The following is a 21,659-nucleotide window of genomic DNA, read 5'->3' on the forward strand; positions in this document are numbered from 1 at the left end:
TAAGGGTTGATGAAGAAAAAAATTTATAGGATTAAAGGAGGATAATTGTATAATTAATGTAAAATAAATTCAATGTTAAGATAGTCTTAATGTAGGCATATTATAAGTACAAATTAGATTCAAAGTATATATTAGTATATCAAAAAAAAAATTTAATATCAGGTTTAAAAAGAAAGGTCATTTTAACAATAATTTTTAATTAAAAAAAAAAAAAAAAAAATTTTTTTTAAATCAATGTTTTTTTGGGTTAATTTTATGATTTTTTTCATTTTTTTAAAAAAGTCGAAACATATATATATATATATATTTATTATTCTTTCCTCGAAAGTAAAACTCAAATAAAAATATATGCCATTGGCGTTTTCATGTTTAGTGTTCGACTTTAATTTCGAAAACGTATTTCTGGTTCTCTGCACATGGATACATATATATATATATATATATATATATTATTCGGTAATGTAATAATAAGTATAACTTTCGAAACATTCATTCAGCCGAAAGAGAGAGAGAGAGAGTAATTTTTAAAACTCAAGACTGACCATTATGTCGTTTTAACCCATACCAAATATACCTACAGCTCCCACGAAACATGAAGAAAAAAAAGAGAGAAAGAGGGAAAATTGATTCTTTTTTTTTTTAAGATTTCTAACTTTTTTTTTTTTTAATACTGCTTATTTATAAACTTGAAAAAATGAGTTAAAACATTTTTGGGATTTTTTACACTCATATTGAACAAAAATTTAACAAATAAATCAATTTGAAAACTTTAAAATATAAAAATAATAATAATAATAATAATAATAATAATAATAATAATAATAATAATAATAATAATAATAATAATAATAATAATAGTAATAATAATAATAGTAATAATAATAGTAATAATAATAATAATAATTTATACTAATAATAATAATATATAATATATTCATATGTCACTTTGAAATATACCGGATCATTTGAGAAAGAATGACCCAATGGGTTATTCTATAAAGATCAGCCTTAAATTTTTTTTTTCTATTTTTTAATTCTAATTATTTAAAACTTGAGATTTTCAACAAAAACAATTTTTTTTTCAATTACTCTTCTCTAAGGAGAAACTATTTTTCTTTTTGTCTGATAGTTGTTTGTTTCCGGTTTCCGGGGGGAGGGAACTTATATGGATATTCTATATATCTTTCTCGCTTTCCAGCCAGTGTCCTTTTGGGTTATTAATGGTTTGGCGAACTGGGTTCATTAGAAGTACGAAACTCGGAGGCGAGAGCATTCAGGAACACGCGCCATATAGTTTCTTCTCTTCCCCCCCCTCAACCCCCTTAACCCTCCTTCCAAAACAACCCCCCCCCTCAAAAGCGCACGTCATATGCACCACGGGTATATAAGCTTCAAAATTAGCGACGTATATTATTTCGTACAAGTTTACTACTACTACTAATACTAATACTACTCGTGTTTTCCGCTTCGAAACAAATATGGAAACTAATCTCAATGAAAAATTTACTAATGGCGCAGTACTGGCGCAGTACTGGCAGCCAGTATTGGCGCCAGAGTTGGCGTAACTTTGGGATGATAACATTTTACCAGTATTGGCTACCAGAGTTGGCACCAGTATTGGTAATCACTACTGGTTCAGTACTGGCCGAGTACTGGCAGTTTTGTAATTTATTGTATACGAAAAGAAAACTTTAACTGTAACAGAAAGATAAGTTTCACTCCAGGTAATATTTTTTTTTTTTTGGTATACTTAGGAAAAAGTGTCTGAATTTTTTTAGTAACCCAAGACAAATGAAATATTAATTAAATTAGTCAACTAACTAATTAATATTTTATTATATATAAAATCGAAAACACCAAAAATTTTCATACCTTCTTATAATAATATATATATTGCAAATTATTATTTTAAAAAATCAAAAAAATAAATATAAAAATATGTTTATTATAAAACCAAAGTTTTTATAATATATAAAAAAAACAGTTCAGTAAAAAAAAATGTTTATAAAATAATTATATATAATGTATATAATTATATGCAATTAACTATTTAATTATTTTATTATTCACTTTAATTTATTAATTATTATATCAAAATATAAATAAATTAACATTGAATTAAATTCAATTTATACATAAAACAAAATTAGTTTACAAATTAACTCATCACAAATATTATAATGATTTAATAAATAATGAATATACTAAATTCCTGAAATTAGGTAATTATTAAAAAAAAAATTAATCTAAATTATTTTTAAATTAACATTAAATTTTTGTTTATAATTCACTTTTGGAAAAAAAAACTGAAGAATAACATATCTAGAAACAAATGACAATAATTTTATTGACCATTGAAATTTATAAGTTTGTTGGTTTAACTATTTTTTATAATTTCTATTAAGAAAGGTTAATTACATATTTTATATTATTGATAATATAACATTTGTGCAATTTTACTTGCGATTGTATTTAATTTTTGTAAATTAAATTTATATTATAAAATTTTATTTTTAAAAAATATTAATTTTTTATAAACAAAATTTATTTATTTTTAGTTTGATCGTTTAAAATTTTTTTTTTTTTTGGTTTATTGCATATATCTGAAAACAAAAAGAAAATCTTGCAAAATGTTTTAGACTTGGTCTCAGGAAACTTTTTTTAAAAATAATTTTACCCACAGAAAAGCAAAATAAAGTAAATTTTAATTTTGAAAAATAAAATCAAATTGAAAAAATTTTGATGAACAAAATATTTAAACAAAAAGATTCATCGGGTTCACTTTAGAACTTTTTATATAAACTAGTATTAATCAAAAAGAAAATCTCTTTGAGCCAATACTGGCTCAATATCGACTCAGTACAGGTTGGCCAGTACTGGGAGGGTGGTACTGCACCAATACGGTTACTTTCAAGTTTAGGATGACCCGAACTTTAAGTTACTTCCAAGTTTAAGTTACTTCCAAGTTTAAGTTATTTTTAAGTGTAGGTTACTTCCAAGTTTAAGTTACTTTCAACTTTAGGATGACCTGAACTTTAAGTAACTTTCAAGTTTAGGTTATTTTTAAGTTTAAGTTACTTTCAAGTTTAAGTTACTTTCAAATTTAGGATGACCTGAACTTTAAGTAACTTTCAAGTTTAAGTTATTTTTAAGTTTAAGTTACTTTCAAGTTTTAGTTACTTCCAAGTTTAAGTTACTTTCAAGTTTAGGATGACCTGAACTTTAAGTAACTTTCAAGTTTAAGTTATTTTTAAGTTTAAGTTACTTTCAAGTTTAGGATGACCTGAACTTTAAGTAACTTTCAAGTTTAAGTTTTTTAAAGTTTAAGTTACTTTCAAGTTTACGTTACTTTCAAGTTTAAGTTACTTTCAAGTTTAAGTTACTTTCAAGTTTAGGATGACTCGAACTTTAAGTTACTTCCAAGTTTAAGTTACTTCCAAGTTTAAGTTACTTCCAAGTTTAAGTTACTTCCAAGTTTAAGTTACTTCCAAGTATAAGTTACTTCCAAGTTTAGGATGACCCGAACTTTAAGTTACTTCCAAGTTTAAGTTACTTCCAAGTTTAAGTTACTTCCAAGTTTAGAATGACCCGAACTTTAAGTTACTTACAAGTTTAAGTTACTTCCAAGTTTAAGTTACTTCCAAGTTTAAGTTACTTCCAAGCTTAAGTTACTTCCAAGTTTAAGTTACTTCCAAGTTTAAGTTACTTTCAAGTTTAGGATGACCCGAACTTTAAGTTACTTCCAAGTTTAAGTTACTTCCAAGTTTAGGATGACCCGAACTTTAAGTTACTTCCAAGTTTAAGTTACTTTCAAGTTTAGGATGACCCGAACTTTAAGTTACTTCCAAGTTTAAGTTACTTCCAAGTTTAAGTTACTTCCAAGTTTAGGATGACCCGAACTTTAAGTTACTTCCAAGTTTAAGTTACTTCCAAGTTTAAGTTACTTCCAAGTTTAAGTTACTTCCAAGTTTAAGTTACTTTCAAGTTTAGGATGACCCGAACTTTAAGTTACTTCCAAGTTTAAGTTACTTCCAAGTTTAAGTTACTTCCAAGTTTAGGATGACCCGAACTTTAAGTTACTTCCAAGTTCAAGTTACTTCCAAGTTTAGGATGACCCGAACTTTAAGTTACTTCCAAGTTTAAGTTACTTCCAAGTTTAAGTTATTTTAAGTTTAAGTTACTTTTAAGTTTAGGATGACCCGAACTTTAAGTTACTTCCAAGTTTAAGTTACTTTCAAGTTTTAGTTACTTCCAAGTTTACGTTACTTTCAAGTTTAAGTTACTTTCAAGTTTAAGTTACTTTCAAGTTTAGGATGACTCGAACTTTAAGTTACTTCCAAGTTTAAGTTACTTCCAAGTTTAAGTTACTTCCAAGTTTAAGTTACTTCCAAGTTTAAGTTACTTCCAAGTATAAGTTACTTCCAAGTTTAGGATGACCCGAACTTTAAGTTACTTCCAAGTTTAAGTTACTTCCAAGTTTAAGTTACTTCCAAGTTTAGAATGACCCGAACTTTAAGTTACTTACAAGTTTAAGTTACTTCCAAGTTTAAGTTACTTCCAAGCTTAAGTTACTTCCAAGTTTAAGTTACTTCCAAGTTTAAGTTACTCCCAAGTTTAAGTTACTTTCAAGTTTAGGATGACCCGAACTTTAAGTTACTTCCAAGTTTAAGTTACTTCCAAGTTTAGGATGACCCGAACTTTAAGTTACTTCCAAGTTTAAGTTACTTTCAAGTTTAGGATGACCCGAACTTTAAGTTACTTCCAAGTTTAAGTTACTTCCAAGTTTAAGTTACTTCCAAGTTTAGGATGACCCGAACTTTAAGTTACTTCCAAGTTTAAGTTACTTCCAAGTTTAAGTTACTTCCAAGTTTAAGTTACTTTCAAGTTTAGGATGACCCGAACTTTAAGTTACTTCCAAGTTTAAGTTACTTCCAAGTTTAAGTTACTTCCAAGTTTAGGATGACCCGAACTTTAAGTTACTTCCAAGTTTAAGTTACTTCCAAGTTTAGGATGACCCGAACTTTAAGTTACTTCCAAGTTTAAGTTACTTCCAAGTTTAAGTTATTTTAAGTTTAAGTTACTTTTAAGTTTAGGATGACCCGAACTTTAAGTTACTTCCAAGTTTAAGTTACTTTCAAGTTTTAGTTACTTCCAAGTTTAAGTTACTTTCAAGTTTTAGTTACTTCCAAGTTTTAGTTACTTCCAAGTTTAAGTTACTATTAAGTTTTAGTTACCAGCACGGATACAATGAAAATACCAGTACTGGTTCAGTACAGACTGCCAAGTCTTGGCAGCCAATACAGAACCAGTACTGCGCCAGTTGTCAACTCTGGTATAATACTGAAATTTTTGGTTGGGAAATTTTGTTTTTTTCTTTTTTTTTTAATCTATTTTGTGTCAAAAAATTTTGAAATTTTTTTTCAAAAAATATTTTTCTATTCTAATTTTATGTGTTTTAAGTTATTTTTTAGGATTTTTTTTTTTTTTTTTTTTTATGAAATACATTACGGAAAAAAATATTTATAATAGAGATAAGTTTTATTGAAACAGCTATATATACATGTTTCACTGAAATATGGAAAATTTTCGCTATTCTAGAGAAACATATCGCTTTTCCAGGTAAATATTTTTTTTTTTGCATTAAAAGTTTAAAATATTCTACATTGAAAAAAATTTTTATCTGAAACAGCGATATGTTTCACTATAATAAAACATAATAAAATTTTTTTTTGCTATTATATAGAGAAATATATCGCTATTCAAGAGAAACTTATCGCTGTACTAGGCGAAGATTTTTTTTCGTGTAAAAGTGAAAAACAATGTTTTTGAATTTTTTTTTTTTGAAAAACATCAAAATTTTTGAAAATATTTATTTTTTGGGGGATTTTTTTAAAAATATATTAAAAGTTTTCAAATTTTATGTCTAAAGTAGAAAAAGGATTTTTAAAATAATAATAATAATAATAATAATAATAATAATAATAATAATAATAATAATAATAATAATAATAATAATAATAATAATAAGTTTTTGTTTGAAAAATATCAAATATTTTCAATTTTATGAAAAAAGTAAAAAACGAAAATAATTTCTGTATACATTAAAAAATTTAAAAATTTTAGAAAAATCAAAAATAAAGAAAATTTTTAATTGTTTGTAATTTAAATTTTCTTTTAACTCTACGTTCTTAAATCATATTTCACGAAAAAAAAAATTTCATTTCGATAAAAATTTCTAGATCTAAAATTTTAATTTTGAAAATTTTTTTTATTTTATTTTATTTATTTTTTTTTTTTTTGCTAACCTTATAATAATCGCTGCATCGGCTTGTAAACACATTGAACAGCTTTTCTTTTTCATCCGACGATATTTGTCACATTTTCAAAAAAAAAAAAAAAAAAAAAAAAAATAATTTTTTTTTTTAAATCGGGCAAAAAAAAAAAAAAAAAAAAAAAAAAAAAAGATCGCAATTTGTAAGAACTCGAACACTCCCGAATTTTCCATTGAACCGACAAAAAAAAATGCGAGAAAAAAATATATTTTAAAAAATGACCTCAAAAAAAAAGAGGGGCGAGGTGAAATTGAAAATTCATTTCTTATTTAAAAATTTTTGAATTTCAAAATTCTCTCTGTAAAAAATATTAATTAAAATTTTATTTTAAATAATTTTTGAAAAAATATTAATTAAAATTTTATTTTAAATAATTTTTGAAAAAAAAAATATCAAAAAATGTAAATATTTTTTATTTAAATTCCAAATTGAAGAATAAATAAAATTAATTAAATTTTAAAATGAATTTTCCAAAAAAAAAAGAAAAAATTGCACTTTTATTATAATAGAAAACTCACATTTTAAACACATGTTAATTACACGATTTCCAAATTGTAAATAAGAAGCAAGAGAGTTTGGAAAATAAATTTTCCTTTTTAATTTTTCAGAATCCTATATCTATACAGGTTATGACGCGTTTTGTTTCAATTCTCCATTGTCCCTATATTTATGTACCTGAACGTAAACATTTATCCCTTGGGATATAAACACAATGATACCATATATATTATATATGTTTACGTCAAGAAAATTATTTAATTTTAATTTAAAAAAAAAAAAATCAATTCAATTCAAATATTTCCAGTGCCCCCAAAAAAAATTATTTTTTAAAAATAATTATTTAAAAAAAATGATAACAAAAAAACCAACACAATAATAATAATAATAATAATAATAATAATAATAATAATAATAATTATTATTATTATTTTTATTATTATTATTACAACAAAAGAGAAATAATACTTAATAAATAATAATATATTTTAGGCATGCGCAGAAGCATTGAAGGTACTTTAAAACATGCACAGAAACATTTTTTTTAATACTTTAGACATGCGCAGAAGTAATAATTGCACTTTAGTCATGCGCAGAAGCTTTAATTATACATTAGACATGCGCAGAAATATTAATTGCACTTTAGGCATGCGCAGAAGCTTCAATTATACTTTAAATATGCGCAGAAGCATTAATTATACATTAGATATGCGCAGAAGTAATAATTGCACTTTAGTCATGCGCAGAAGCTTTAATTATACATTAGACATGCGCAGAAATATTAATTGCACTTTAGGCATGCGCAGAAGCTTCAATTATACTTTAGACATGCGCAGAAGCTTTATTTGCTAAATTCAAATGTGCGCAGTAGCATTAATTAAAGTTTACGCATGCGCAGTAGCACTATTTTCACTTTAAACTATGCGCAGAAGTATTATTTTTCACTTTAAACATATATACGCAAAAAAGTAATGCATCAACTTTATTTAACACACTCAAAAAATATAATTGACTCCTATTTAAATTCTATTAACCCATCCCCCTCCCCTAGCGTATTTATTTTATTGACCCACCGCGTGTTATACCTATTATTATATAACCGAATTAAAAAACAAATTTTAACGTTTGTACCATATTACCCCGTAGATAATTATAGAATTTTAATACTATTTCTCTCTCTCTCTCTCTCTCTCTCTCTCTCTCTCTCTCAAAATTTTCGAGAAAAAAAACTACCAACCTTACCTCTATATATTTTTGTCAAATCACCCCCCGCCCCCCAAGAAAAAAATATATAAATCAATACTCATCATTTTTTTGCTGAAATTAAAAATATTTTTCTCTCTGTTTGAATTTGTTATTATCTCATAAATACATATATATATATATATATATATATATATATTGAACAAGCTGAAAAATTGATTTCTGTCATTTTCTAATATACCTAATTTTTCCATATTATACATATTATAATAAAAGTGTATTACGTGTGAAAATGACTTTTACTGACTCGTGTGTGTCCTATTGAAACTTATATCAATAAACGTGGGTGTCAATTTGATGGGGTAGGTGAGGGGTCGTGAAAGGGGGCAAAAGGGGGGAAGGGAGGGGGGGGCAATATCGCATAAGTGCCTCCGATTCGCCCTCATTTGTTACGTGTGTTTTGTTCCGAGCCTAAGTAATTTAACCGTATATATTCGAACCCCGCTTACGACAGAAAATATCTCTGCCTTCGAAATTCACGAATTGAGAAGAATCAAGGGATGAAAGAAAGAAAGAAAGAAAGAAAGTGAGAGAGAGAGAGAGAGAGAGAGAGAGAGAGAGAAATTGGAATAGAGAATGCGGGGGGGGGTAAATTGTGATGAGTTGGAAACTTGCCTTTTTCCTCTCTTTTCTATACGAGCAAATTGTGGCATATTTGTCAGATTTTTGTTCGCGAACAAAACCTTTAACCGTATATAAAGAGAGGGATATATCTTTTTCTATCTTTCTCTTTCACTTTTTCTCAGTAAGTGGATTGGTTTCATCCGACGGATAACTGATATGCAGGCGTTAATTCCGTACATTTCGTTTGTCAAGAGATTGACGTCACAATTTTTGATTTTTGAAAAAAAAAAAAAAATATTTTGAAATTCATTATAAACCCCCGTTTTTTGGCAAAAAAAAAAAAAAAAAAATTGGGATCCCCACCCCTTTCCCCCCTCTTTTTTTTTTGATAAAATTTACGAAAGTTTTTTTTTTGTATTTAAAAAAAAAAAAAAAAAAAAATCTTTATCTATAACAGCGATATATTTTACTAAAACAGAGAAAAGTTTTCGCTATTGTCTCGAGAAATATAAATCGCTGTTTTAGGTGAAGATTTTTTTTAGTATGCTCTCATTAAAAAAAAAAAAAAAAAAAAAAAAAAAAAATGGAAAAATTAAAAAAAAATTTGAATTACGTAATTTATAGAAGGTAAAAGTTAATTGATTTTAATAAAATTAAAATATAAAATTACCTTTGAAACCCTTTTCCGGTGACGTTGATTCGTTTCCGGGTTCTGAATTATCATCTTCAACATCCACGGGAACGTCAATCTGGAAGCAAAAAAAAAAAAAAAAAATTGGATTATTAATTATCTAAATAAAAATTTAGCATATAATAAATTAATATTTAAATATTTATATTTTGGTTGAATACCAAAGTCGCATGTTAAATTGTTCATTTGGCTAAATAAAATTTGGCTAAATGAAACATTTGAAAAATTTCCATAATGAAAATTTAAAGAGATAATAATTTAATATTCAATATTTTCTTTTTGTTGAAAAACCAAAATTAAGTTAAATAAATATCTGGCTAAATAATATTTGGCTAAATAATAATTTTTGTCTACTGAAAATTGATCTAATAAATAATTTAACATTTGATTTTTGGTTAAATGACAAAATTATGTTAAATGTCATTTGGCGAAGTAAAATTTGGTTAAATGTCATTTGGCTAAATAAAATTTGGTTAAATGTCATTTGGCTAAATAAAATTTGGTTAAATGTCATTTGGCTAAATAAAATTTAATTAAATGTCATTTGGCTAAATGTCATTTGGCTAAATGGAATTTGGTTAAATGTCATTTGGCGAAATAAAATTTCGTTAAATGTCATTTGACTAAATAGAATTTGGTTAAATGTCATTTGGCAAAATAAAATTGTATTAAATAAAAAATAATCAAATAAATTAATACTGAAAATAATAATTTTTTTTAAGAAATAAATTTTTTGTTTGAAATACCAAAATTACGTTAAATTAATATTTGGCTAAATAAAAAGTCTGCCTAATGAAAACTATCTAAATAAATTATAATATTTAAACAATTGAAATTTTTCAATTTTAACACAAAAATTACATTAAATATTGTCATTTGGCTAAATTTAACCTTTAGGTAAATAAAAAATTTGCTTAATAAAAAATTAAGGTAAATATAAATCTTTCTTTTTTTGGTAAATTAAAAAAAATATTCTATATTGACAAAAAAAAAATGTCGAATTTTTAATTAACCCAACTGTGACGGGCCAAAAAAAAATTAGAAAAAATGAAAAAAAACCATCTTCCACAAAGAGAAAACAAAAAAAAAAAAAAAAAAAAGTGGAAGAGATCTCGTTTGGACGTGGAAGATATCGTAGAGGCGCGTACACCGCAACTTTTGTGAAATGCGGGGCAATATAGTGAGTTCGTTATGAGCTTCGACTCGACATGGTATGGCTCGTAATTGTAGACTCGGGGAAGTTGAAACGGTGCACCTTCAGGCATTAGCCTTCTCTTCGCATGAACTGACACCTATTGACCGCTCACAGATCAGAGTAGGAAAAATCTCAATCTCTCTCTCTCTCTCTCTCTCTCTTTCTGTCTCTTGCTCTCTCTCTCTCAATTCATCACAAAACGTATTTTTTATTTTCCAAAACTTAAACTTTATGTAAACCAAACTTAAAAGTAACTAAAAATTCGGGTAATCCTAAACTTGGAATTAACTTAAACTTTGAGTAAACCAAAACTTTGAAGTAACTTAAAATTTAATTCACCCAAATTTTAAAAGTAACTTAAACTTCGAAGAAATTTAAAGTTTAGGTAATCCTAAACTCAAAAGTAACTTAAACTTTGAAGTAACTTAATGTTCGGATAATCCTAAACTTGAAAGTAACATAAACTTGGAAGTAACTAAAAATTTGGGTAATTCTAAACTTGAAAGTAACATAAACTTGAAAGTAACTTAAACTTGGAAGTAACTAAAAATTCGGGTAATCCTAAACTTGAAACTAACATAAACTTGAAAGTAACTTAAACTTAAAGGTAACTAAAAATTCGGGAAATTCTAAACTTGAAAGTAACTTAAACTTAGAAGTAACTAAAAATTCGGGAAATTCTAAACTTGAAAGTAACTTAAACTTAGGAGTAACTAAAAATTCGGGTAAACCTAAACTTGAAAGTAATTTAAAGTTGGAAGTAACTAAAAATTCGGGTAATCCTCTACTTGAAAGTAACTTAAAATTGGAAGTAACTTAAACTTTGAGTAATCCTAAACTTGAAAGTTACTTAAACTTGGAAGTTACTTTAACTTGAAAGTAGCTTAAAGTTCAGGTAATCCTTAACTTGAAGGTAACTTAAATTTCAGGTAATCCTAAACCTTATAGTTACTATAGATTCGGGTAATCCTAAACTTAAAAGTAACTAAAGATTCGGGTAATTCTAAACTTAAAAGTAACTAATGATTCGGGTAATCCTAAACTTAAAAGTAACATAAACTTGGAAGTAACTAAAAATTCGGGTAATTTTAGACTTGAAAGTAACTTAAACTTGGAAGTAACTTAAACTTAGAAGTAACTAAAACTTGAAAGTAACTTAAATTTCGGGTAATCCTTAACTTGAAAGTAACTTAAATTTCAGATAATCCTAAACCTTATAGTTACTATAGATTCGGGTAATCCTAAACTTAAAAGTAACTAAAGATTCGGGTAATCCTAAACTTAAAAGTAACATAAACTTGGAAGTAACTAAAAATTCGGGTAATTTTAGACTTGAAAGTATCTTAAACTTGGAAGTAACTTAAATTTCGGGTAATTCTAAACTTGAAAGTAACTTAAACTTGGAAGTAACTTAAATTTCGGGTAATCCTAAACTTGAAAGTAACTTTAGCTTAAAGTAGCTTAAAATTCAGGTAATCCTAAACTTGAAAGTAACTTAAATTTCGGATAATCCTAAACATGGAAGTAACATAAAATTGGAAGAAACTAAAACTTGAAACAAACCTAAATATTAATAGAACTCTTTCTTTTTGTCTTTTACGAGAAATGGCTAGAGAATTTATTATAACTATCGAGCCAATATTGTATTAGTACATTTAATTTTTAATTAACTCATTAAATAATTTATAAAAAAAATAAAAAAAAAATAAATTTTTTCTTTTTCTGTTTTTTTTTCTAAGAAGTCAAATGAAGAGAGCAATATATATATATAATACAGTTTCAATTGCAAGGAGGAAAACTCTTGGTGCACGCGTATTATATGCGGACAAAATTTTTTAGTTCAGAGGCTGAAAATTATTAGTTCGAGAATGTCTTAATTCTGAGCGGTGAGCCGCCTTAACATAAATATTTCTTTTTTTTTTTTAACTCTTGTTCTTGGTTCATGTGCAAGTGCGGTTATAGATATAGATGTAGGTATGTATATATATATATATATATATATATATATATATATATATATATATATATATAGTTCGGTATTTAAGCGCCTCGAGAGAAGCAGAGAGCAACTGTTGATGTATAATGTACGAGCACCTTGGCAAGAATGGAAAAGTATATTCTCATCTTTGGGGTCGCTATTGGCAAGTGGTCGATATTCTCTGGATATTTCAAGGCAATCGTAACGCGCTCCAAAATCACCTTCATCATCATCATAATTTTCTTTCTTTCACTTCTTTTCATTCTTTCTTTATCATGAGAAAATATCGACATCATCGAAATTTAGACATTCCCTGATATATATATATATATATATATATATATATATATATATATATATATATATATATATATATATATATATATATATATATATATATATACCAAAAAGAGAAAAAAAATTATATTTGTGTCTCAGTAAAAAAAAAATATATATATATATATGTATTTAATTGATTTAAACAAAAAATTAGGTTATCACATATTTTGACTGAAAAGTAATTGAAATTTAGCTCCAATACAACTGGTATTATAAATTTGCAATAAACTAAAAACTTTAAAGTAACTAGAACTTTAAGTAAATCAAAACTTGAAAAAAAACTTGAACATTTACGAAAGCACAATTTAAAAGTAACATGAATTTTATTTGAACTAAAACTTGGAAGTAACTCAAACTTTAGAGAAACCAAAACTAGAAAGTAACTTGTACTTTACGAGAACCAAACACTTTGAAGTATAACTTAAATTTACAAAACTAAACTTTGTAAGTTACTATAACATTACGTATACCAAAGCTTTTTAACGAAAACTTGAAATTAACATAAACTTAGTAAAAACTAAAACTTGAAAGTAATTTAAATATTAAGTACACCTAAACTTATAGTTAACATGAACCAAAACTTAAAAAAATTAAAATTAACATAAACTTTAAAGAAACCAAAATTTTATAGTAACTATATAATACTTCACGTAAACTAAAACTTGAAAGTAACTTTATCTTCAAATTTCCATTAATTGAAAGTAACTTAAACTTTATCCAAACCATAACTTACAACTAAAACTTGGAGGCAACTTAAATTTTAAAGAAACCAAAACTTAAAAGTAACTTATAATCTTTGCGTATAAACCTAAACTTGAATGTAACAAACTGTAAGTTAACCATAACTTGGAAGCAACTTAATTTTTAGAGAAAGGAAAACTTGAAAGTAACAAACTTTAGATAAAATAAAAGTAACAAAAAAAACAAACTAAAACACTCAGTTTACCAAATCTTTAAAGTAAATCTGAACTTGAGAGTAACTAAAATCCTACATAAACATATTTAAGTATTTTAAACTTTTGGTATAATCTTGGTAGTAACTTAAACTTTAGACAAACCTAAACTTGATTGTAACTGAAAATTCGGGTAATCCTAAACTTGAAAGTAACTTAAACTTGGAAGTAACTTTAACTTGAAAGCAACTAAAACTTGGAAGAAACTTTAACTTACAATTAACTTTAACTTGGAAGTAACTTTAACTTGAAAGTAACTTAAACTTTGAAGAAAATTAAACTTAAAAGTAACTTTAACTTGAAAGTAACTTTAACTTGAAAGTAACTTTAACTTGGAAGAAAATTAAACTTAAAAGTAACTTTAACTTGAAAGTAAATTAAACTTGGAAGCAACTAAAAATTCGGATAATCCTAAACTTGAAAGTAACTTAAACTTAGAAGTAACTTAAACTTCAAAGTAACTTAAACTTAAATGTACCTTTAACTTGAAAGTAACTTAAACTTGAAAGTAACTAAAACTAAACTCGAGTAATTTTAAACTTGGAAGTAACTGTAACTTGGAAATAACTTAAAGTTAGGGTCATCCTAAACTTGAAAGTAACTTAAACTTGGAAGTAACTTAAACTTGAAAGTAACTAAAAGTTCGAGTAATCTTAAACTTGGAAGTAGCTGTAATTTGGAAATAACTTAAAGTTAGGGTCATCCTAAACTTGAAAGTAACTTAAACTTAGAAGTAACTTAAACTTAAATGTAACTATAACTTAATAGTAACTTAAACTTGAAAGTAACTAAAAGTTCGAGTAATTTTAAACTTCGACGTAACTGTAACTGTTACTGAAACTTGGAAGTAACTTAAAGTTAAAGTAATCTTAAACTTAAAAGTAACTTAAACTTGCAAAACTTGAAAGAATCTTGAACTAAGAAGTAACTGAAACATAAAAATAACTTAAACTTAGAAGTAACTTAAAGTTCAGGTCATCCTAAACTTGAAAGTAACTTAAACTTGGAAAACTTGAAATTATCTTCAACTTAGAAATAACTGAAACATAAAAGTAACTTAAACTTGGAAGTAACTGAAACTTGGAAGTTACTTAAAGTTCGGGGCATCCTAATCTTGATAAAAATTAAACTTGGAAGTAACTTTAACTTGAAAGTAACTTAAACTTGGAAGTAGCTTAAACTTAAAAGTAACTTTAACTTGAAAGTAACTTAAACTTGAAAGTAACTGAAAATTTGGGTAATCCTAAACTTAAAATTAACTTAAACTTGGAAGTAACTAAAAATTTGGGTAATCCTGAAGTTGAAAGTAACTTAAGCTTAGAAAACTTGAAAGTATCTTGAACTTAGAAGTAACTGAATACTTAAGAGAAATTTAAACTGTGAAGTAACTGGAACTTGGAAGGAACTTAATGTTCGGATAATCCTAAACTTGAAAGTAACTTTTTTGGTTAAACCAAAACTTAAAAGTAACATAAACTTTAAGTAAACACAATTTTTTACAAAAAAAAAAAACCTTTTATTAAATACATAAATATGATATAAAGTTTCAATGTTCTGAATTTTTTTTTCTCAGTTTTTTTGCCTTCTCATTAACAATAAACGTGTTCAAATTCCATTCGCGAGATAAATCAAATTTTCAAGAAAGGAATTCACCGCTTATATGAACCATATATCCAGATGTTTCATTCACGGTACATATGTGTGTGCGACTATGTATGTTCCAATGATGAAGGTGATATGATGATGTTTTCTCTAATTTTAGAACTATGAGAAAAAAAAGGGATTTTTGAATTCTGTAATAAATAGCTATTAAATTAGGAAAAAAAAAATTTTTTTTTGATAAATTTGTAATTTTATAGAAAAAAAGGAATCAAAGCGAATGTTACAATATATTATCACAGAAAAAACGCTGGGTAAATTTTGTTGCGCGTAATTTTAACCAATGCTAATTCACATAGACGGTGGCGCCCTTAACTAGGATAAAATTTGTTGCAGGTAATTTTTATACCGATTTTGGGGTAAAAATTCTAGTTTTTTTTTTTTGGTGTATTTATATATTTATATAACTAGGACTTTCGCTGTCTTTTCTTATCCAATAAAGTCCTTTCTCCAAGTATACGTATATATATATGAGTTTTTTTTTTCTTTTTTGTCTCTCGTCAGTCTCGTCTCTTCAAGTCATGGGCTCTTTGCTTTTTTGTGAGTTCCCGCGCGGTCCCCCATTTTACGGCGGGTCAGGGATCATTGAGAAAAAATATGAACCAAAGTCATCATCACCATATATATATATATATATATATATATATTATATAGGATATGTTTGGTTAAACACAAAAATCCAGTCATTGACCTCATTTTACGCGCGTGCATTAATAAAAAGGATTTAAACCCAGTGGGAAATTTACCATTGGCAAAAAGAGTGGCCCAATATTGGCAGCATTAGCCCAATATTAGACCATCATTGGTCCTATAATGTCCCAATGGTTACTATTGGCAAATTCTCACTGGGAACTTATAAACCAAAAGACACTAACTTAAACTTAAACTTTAAGCAAATCTGAACTTGAATATAACTTAAACTTTAATACAAAACTTAAAAGTAACTAAAGTAAAGTTCAGATAAACCTAAATTTGGTACTAAATTAAATTATACTTCGGGGTAAACCTAAACTTGGAAGTAAATTTTTGATTGGGAACTTAAATTTTCAATCAAAATTATTAAAATTACTTTAATTTAAAAAAATAAAAAATGAAAAATTCAAATAACCCATTTATTGTTAGTTAAAAAGATAACTATTTTGGGTATTTTCTATGAAAAGGAGACAAATGAAAGTACGAGGTCAAATTATATATATATATATATATATATATATATATAAAGAGAAGAGGAAGAAGATTTGTCCCTTAATGTAGTCGGTGAGTCGTGGCAAGGGGGAAACCTGGTGAGTAGGCGTCCAGAGAGTGAGTAATGCTCACGACAAACGCAGCCCTTAAGAGCAGGATGAAATGAGGGGTAGCAAGAGAGAGAAGGAGAGGGGAGTGTGTATGTGTGTGTGTGTGTGTGTGTGTGTGAGATATATAGATAGGGGTGCTAAGCGACACTCTAAGACCATCTTCATTCCGCACTACGCAAACACCCTCACTTCAAGATGGAGAGGGTTGCCCTCTTCTAGCCTAAGACTAAATCGCTCACGATCTCTTACGTTCTCCATTCCGCAATTTGCCACGGGACCTCCCTCACTCCAGGGTGCGATAATGATCAGCCTTATGCCTGCTTGCGACTCTTGTCTCTCTTATTCTCTCTCTCTCTCTCTCTCTCTCTCTCGCTTGCTTGCTGCTGCTACCTTTACATTCTCTCTTAAAACATTAAGTTCCAGAGACTTTTGTTTTTGAAAGAGTGAAAAATAACCCCCCCCCTCCCACCCCTTCACCGCAAAAAAAAAAGGAAAAAAAAATTATTATTCTAAAACTTTTAAAAACTTTTAAATTATAAATAAAGATAAAAGTAAACCAAAAAAAAATTAAAAGTAACTTTAACTTCAAATAACACAAAAACTATGATTTTATTAGCTAAACTTAAAAGTAATATAAACCTTGGATAAACCGTAACTTGATAGTATAACTTAAACTTTAGGTCAATCCAAATTTGGAAGTAACTTCAATATTTCGGTTAAACCAAAACTTGGAAGTAACTTAAAGTTCGGGTATAATTCTAAACATGACAGTAACTTAATCTTCATGTAAACAAATACCTGATGGTAAATTAATTTTAACAATAATCAAAACTTGAAACTATTTTAAACATGGATCTAACTTCAACTTGGTAGTAACTTCAACTTCGGGTAAACGTAAACTTGAAAGTAACTTGAAATTTAAACATACAAAAACTTGAAAGCAACTTAAACATGGAAGTAACTGAAACTTGAAAGTAACGTAAAGTTCAGGTCATCCTAAACTTAAAAGTAACTTAAGCTTGGAAATAACTGAAACTTGGAAGTAACTTAAAGTTCGGATAATCCTAAACTTGAAAGTAACTTAAACTTGGGTGTAACTTAAAGTTGAAAGTAACTTAAACGTGTAAGTAACTTAAACGTGTAAGTAACTTAAACTTAAAAGTAACTTAAGCTTGGAAGTGACTTAAACTTAAATGTAACTTAATCTTGGAAGTATCTTAAGCTTGGAAGTAACTGAAACTTGGAAGTAACTTAAAGTTCGGATAATCCTAAACTTGAAAGTAACTTAAACTTGGGTGTAACTTAAAGTTGAAAGTAACTTAAACGTGTAAGTAACTTAAACTTAAAAGTAACTTAAGCTTGGAAGTGACTTAAACTTAAATGTAACTTAATCTTGGAAGTATCTTAAGCTTGGAAGTAACTGAAACTTGGAAGTAACTTAAAGTTCGGATAATCCTAAACTTGAAAGTAACTTAAACTTGGGTGTAACTTAAAGTTGAAAGTAACTTAAACGTGTAAGTAACTTAAACTTAAAAGTAACTTAAGCTTGGAAGTGACTTAAACTTAAATGTAACTTAATCTTGGAAGTATCTTAAGCTTGGAAGTAACTGAAACTTGGAAGTAACTTAAAGTTCGGATAATCCTAAACTTGAAAGTAACTTAAACTTGGGTGTAACTTAAAGTTGAAAGTAACTTAAACGTGTAAGTAACTTAAACTTAAAAGTAACTTAAGCTTGGAAGTGACTTAAACTTAAATGTAACTTAATCTTGGAAGTATCTTAAGCTTGGAAGTAACTGAAACTTGGAAGTAACTTAAAGTTCGGATAATCCTAAACTTGAAAGTAACTTAAACTTGGGTGTAACTTAAAGTTGAAAGTAACTTAAACGTGGAAGTAACTTAAACTTAAAAGTAACTTAAGCTTGGAAGTGACTTAAACTTTGATGTTACTTATAGTTCGGATAATCCTAAACTTGAAAGTAACTTAAACTTGGATGTAACTTAAAGTTGAAAGTAACTTAAACGTGGAAGTAACTTAAACTTAAAAGTAACTTAAGCTTGGAAGTGACTTAAACTGAAAAGTAACTTAATCTTGGAAGTATCTTAAGCTTGGAAGTAACTGAAACTTGGAAGTATCTTAAGCTTGGAATTAACTGAAACTTGGAAGTAACTTAAACTTGAAAGTAACTTAAGCTTGGAAGTAACATAAACTTTGATGTTACTTAAAGTTCGGGTATTTTTAAACTTGAAAGTAACTTAAAATTGGGATAAACCTAAAGTTAAGAAATGCCTAAACATTAGATAAAACAATACTTAAAAGTAACTTAAATTTTAAGTAAACTAATCAAATTCTTAAAACAATAATTGTTTAATGTAAATTATAAATACCAAATTGATTGATTTCAAAGTCTATAAGTTTTAATTGTGAGAACTATTATTTTTTCTTTATTATAACTAGAAATAAAGTTGTTATATACTGTTTTAATGAAATCGAATGACTTCCGAAGCCTGATCGATTTGTTCGTTTGTTGCACGCATATAGCTCAATGAGAAATATAAGATCATTAACGATGAGAGACAAATAATTATTAGAACTTTAAACACGCCGAAATTACAGGCACGATAATGAGGATAGCAGCTGTTTAGTTGCGGGTCATTCTTATAATTTAATTCTAACTAATCCATATTTTACTGCTTTATTCGTTATCCTATCAACACACACACACACTTAAAACCAAATGACAGAGAGACCAAAATGTCCCATCGAATCATTCCGCATTTTCGTTCTAAACAATATTGTTGCGCGCGTCCGTCGCTTCAAACAAGAGAGAATTGCCATCAGGCAATTTGTGTCGTTATATATAGTTATTGCTCCTGGTCTTTAACTTAATCGAGATGGGGGGAGAAAAAAAAATTTTTCTAACTTAATTATTTATTTTCATTGAGGTAATCTATTTCTTATAATGTTAAATGTAATTCCTTTTTTTTTGCTCGTAGATTTTTAATTTCTGATTAAAATTTTGGTTTTTATAAAATTCACATTGTTTTTAAGTAAATGTTACTTCTTGAATTATCTGGTTTCTAAAAAGTTAACGTTGTTTTTAATTTTATGTTACTTTTAGATTTTGGGTAAAGTTTACATTAATTTTTAAATTTGGGTTACTTCCACGTTTAAGTTAATTTCAAGTTTAGGATAACCCGAACTTTAAGTTATTTCCAAGTTTAAGTTACTTCCAAGATTAAGTTACATTTAAGTTTAAGTTACTTCCACGTTTAAGTTACTTTCAACTTTAAGTTACATCCAAGTTTAAGTTACTTTTAAGTTTAAGTTATTTCCAAGTTTCAGTTACTTTCAAGTTTAAGTTACTTCCAAGTTTCAGTTACTTCCAAGCTTAAGTTACTTCCAAGATTAAGTTACATTTAAGTTTAAGTTACTTTCATGTTTGGAATGACCCAAACTTTAAGTTACTTCCAAGTTTCAGTTACATTCAAGTTTAAGTTACTTCTAAGTTTCAGTTACTTCCAAGCTTAAGTTACTTTTAAGTTACTTCCAAGTTTAAGTTACTTCCAAGCTTAAGTTACTTCCAAGCTTAAGTTACTTCAAAGTTTAAGTTACTTCCAAGTTTCAGTTACTTTCAAGTTTAAGTTACTTCTAAGTTTCAGTTACTTCCAAGATTAAGTTACATTTAAGTTTAAGTTACTTTCATGTTTGGAATGACCCAAACTTTAAGTTACTTCCAAGTTTCTGTTACTTCCAAGCTTAAGTTACTTTTAAGTTTAAGTTTCTTCCAAGTTTAAGTTACATTTAAGTTTAAGTTACTTCCAAGTTTCAGTTACTTTTAAGTTCATCTGATTTCTAAGTCTAAGTTACTTTTAAAATAATTTTACTTCTATAAATTTTGGTTTTTTAAAAGTTTACCCTTTTTTTTAAACTTTATGTTAATTTTTTGGTTCAGATTTATATAAAGTTTTAATTATACTTTTAGCTTTCAATTATTTCTAAATTTAAGTTTAATGTAAATTTTGGATTACTTTTAAGATTATAGGTTTATTATTCATTTTATAGGTTACGTTTAAGATTAGATTACTCCTAAGTTTAGATTTCTTTTAAGTATACAGATTAGACTCTTAAGTTTTAGGTTACTTTTAAGTTCAGGTTACTTTTAACGTAGGTATAGGTTTTTTTTTAGGTTCAAGTTATTTCTGAATTTTTATCTCGATAAAAGTTTTAACTTTTTTTTAAAAAAAGTATTTTAATTTTATATAAAAATTAAAAATTTTTTTTCCTTAATTATGTATAATAATTTTTACCTAGTGTATTGTATAACAAACACTTAATGAAAAAAAAAAAAATAATAAAATACACTTGTAGAAAGTGAATATAAAAGGGTCGAATCTCAGCCTCGAATGAGAATAATACATATAATAATAATTGACTCGCCATAAATCTGATAATTCTTTCATGATAATTGTTTTTATCCCAAGAATAATAAAAAGAATACAATGTACGTATATATATATATATATATGAAAAGTCGTTTTGTAAATTGGTATGAGAATCGCATGTGTGATGTTGATATGGGGAAGACGCGTGGGAAGACGTTTCTTACAACCGTCGGCAGCTGTTCACACATGTCCTTCTTCCACTATACTGTATATAGAAAAACAAATAACGTGGAACGATACTCTAACCCTTTTCGCTCATAGACAACGCAATACGTAACGAGGAAACCGAGCTCAACTCACAGTTCTCATTCACTTCCATTTCATCTTGACCTTGTCATGCAAAAAACTTTGTCTTAATGCAGAAAAAAAAAAAGAAAACACACACATCTTAATCATTAGCTATATATACATTAGAAAAATGTTACTCAAAAATTTTGGAATTTAAAAA

General features: G+C 26.9%; 2 protein-coding genes across 3 annotated transcripts in view; both read right to left on the bottom strand.

Moving 5' to 3' along the window:
* The window catches only part of LOC127290941 (zinc finger protein rotund-like), a 403,126-nt gene extending 396,766 nt beyond the window's left edge, over positions 1 to 6,360 (bottom strand). The window contains exon 1 of the mRNA XM_051319788.1: positions 6,306 to 6,360. The gene's annotated coding sequence lies outside the window, so the exon portion shown is untranslated. The remainder of the gene's footprint in view (positions 1 to 6,305) is intronic.
* The window catches only part of LOC127290940 (ubiquitin carboxyl-terminal hydrolase 48-like), a 152,184-nt gene that overhangs the window by 8,464 nt on the left and 122,061 nt on the right, over positions 1 to 21,659 (bottom strand). For both annotated transcript variants that reach the window (XM_051319782.1, XM_051319784.1), the window contains exon 17: positions 9,328 to 9,406. In XM_051319782.1, coding sequence (XP_051175739.1) covers positions 9,328 to 9,406 — 79 coding nt within the window. The remainder of the gene's footprint in view (positions 1 to 9,327; positions 9,407 to 21,659) is intronic.

This window comes from Leptopilina boulardi, unplaced genomic scaffold (assembly GCF_019393585.1).
Source record: "Leptopilina boulardi isolate dan_hultmark-lab unplaced genomic scaffold, ZJU_Lbou_2.1 LbouV2_97, whole genome shotgun sequence".
Lineage (NCBI taxonomy): Eukaryota > Metazoa > Arthropoda > Insecta > Hymenoptera > Figitidae > Leptopilina > Leptopilina boulardi.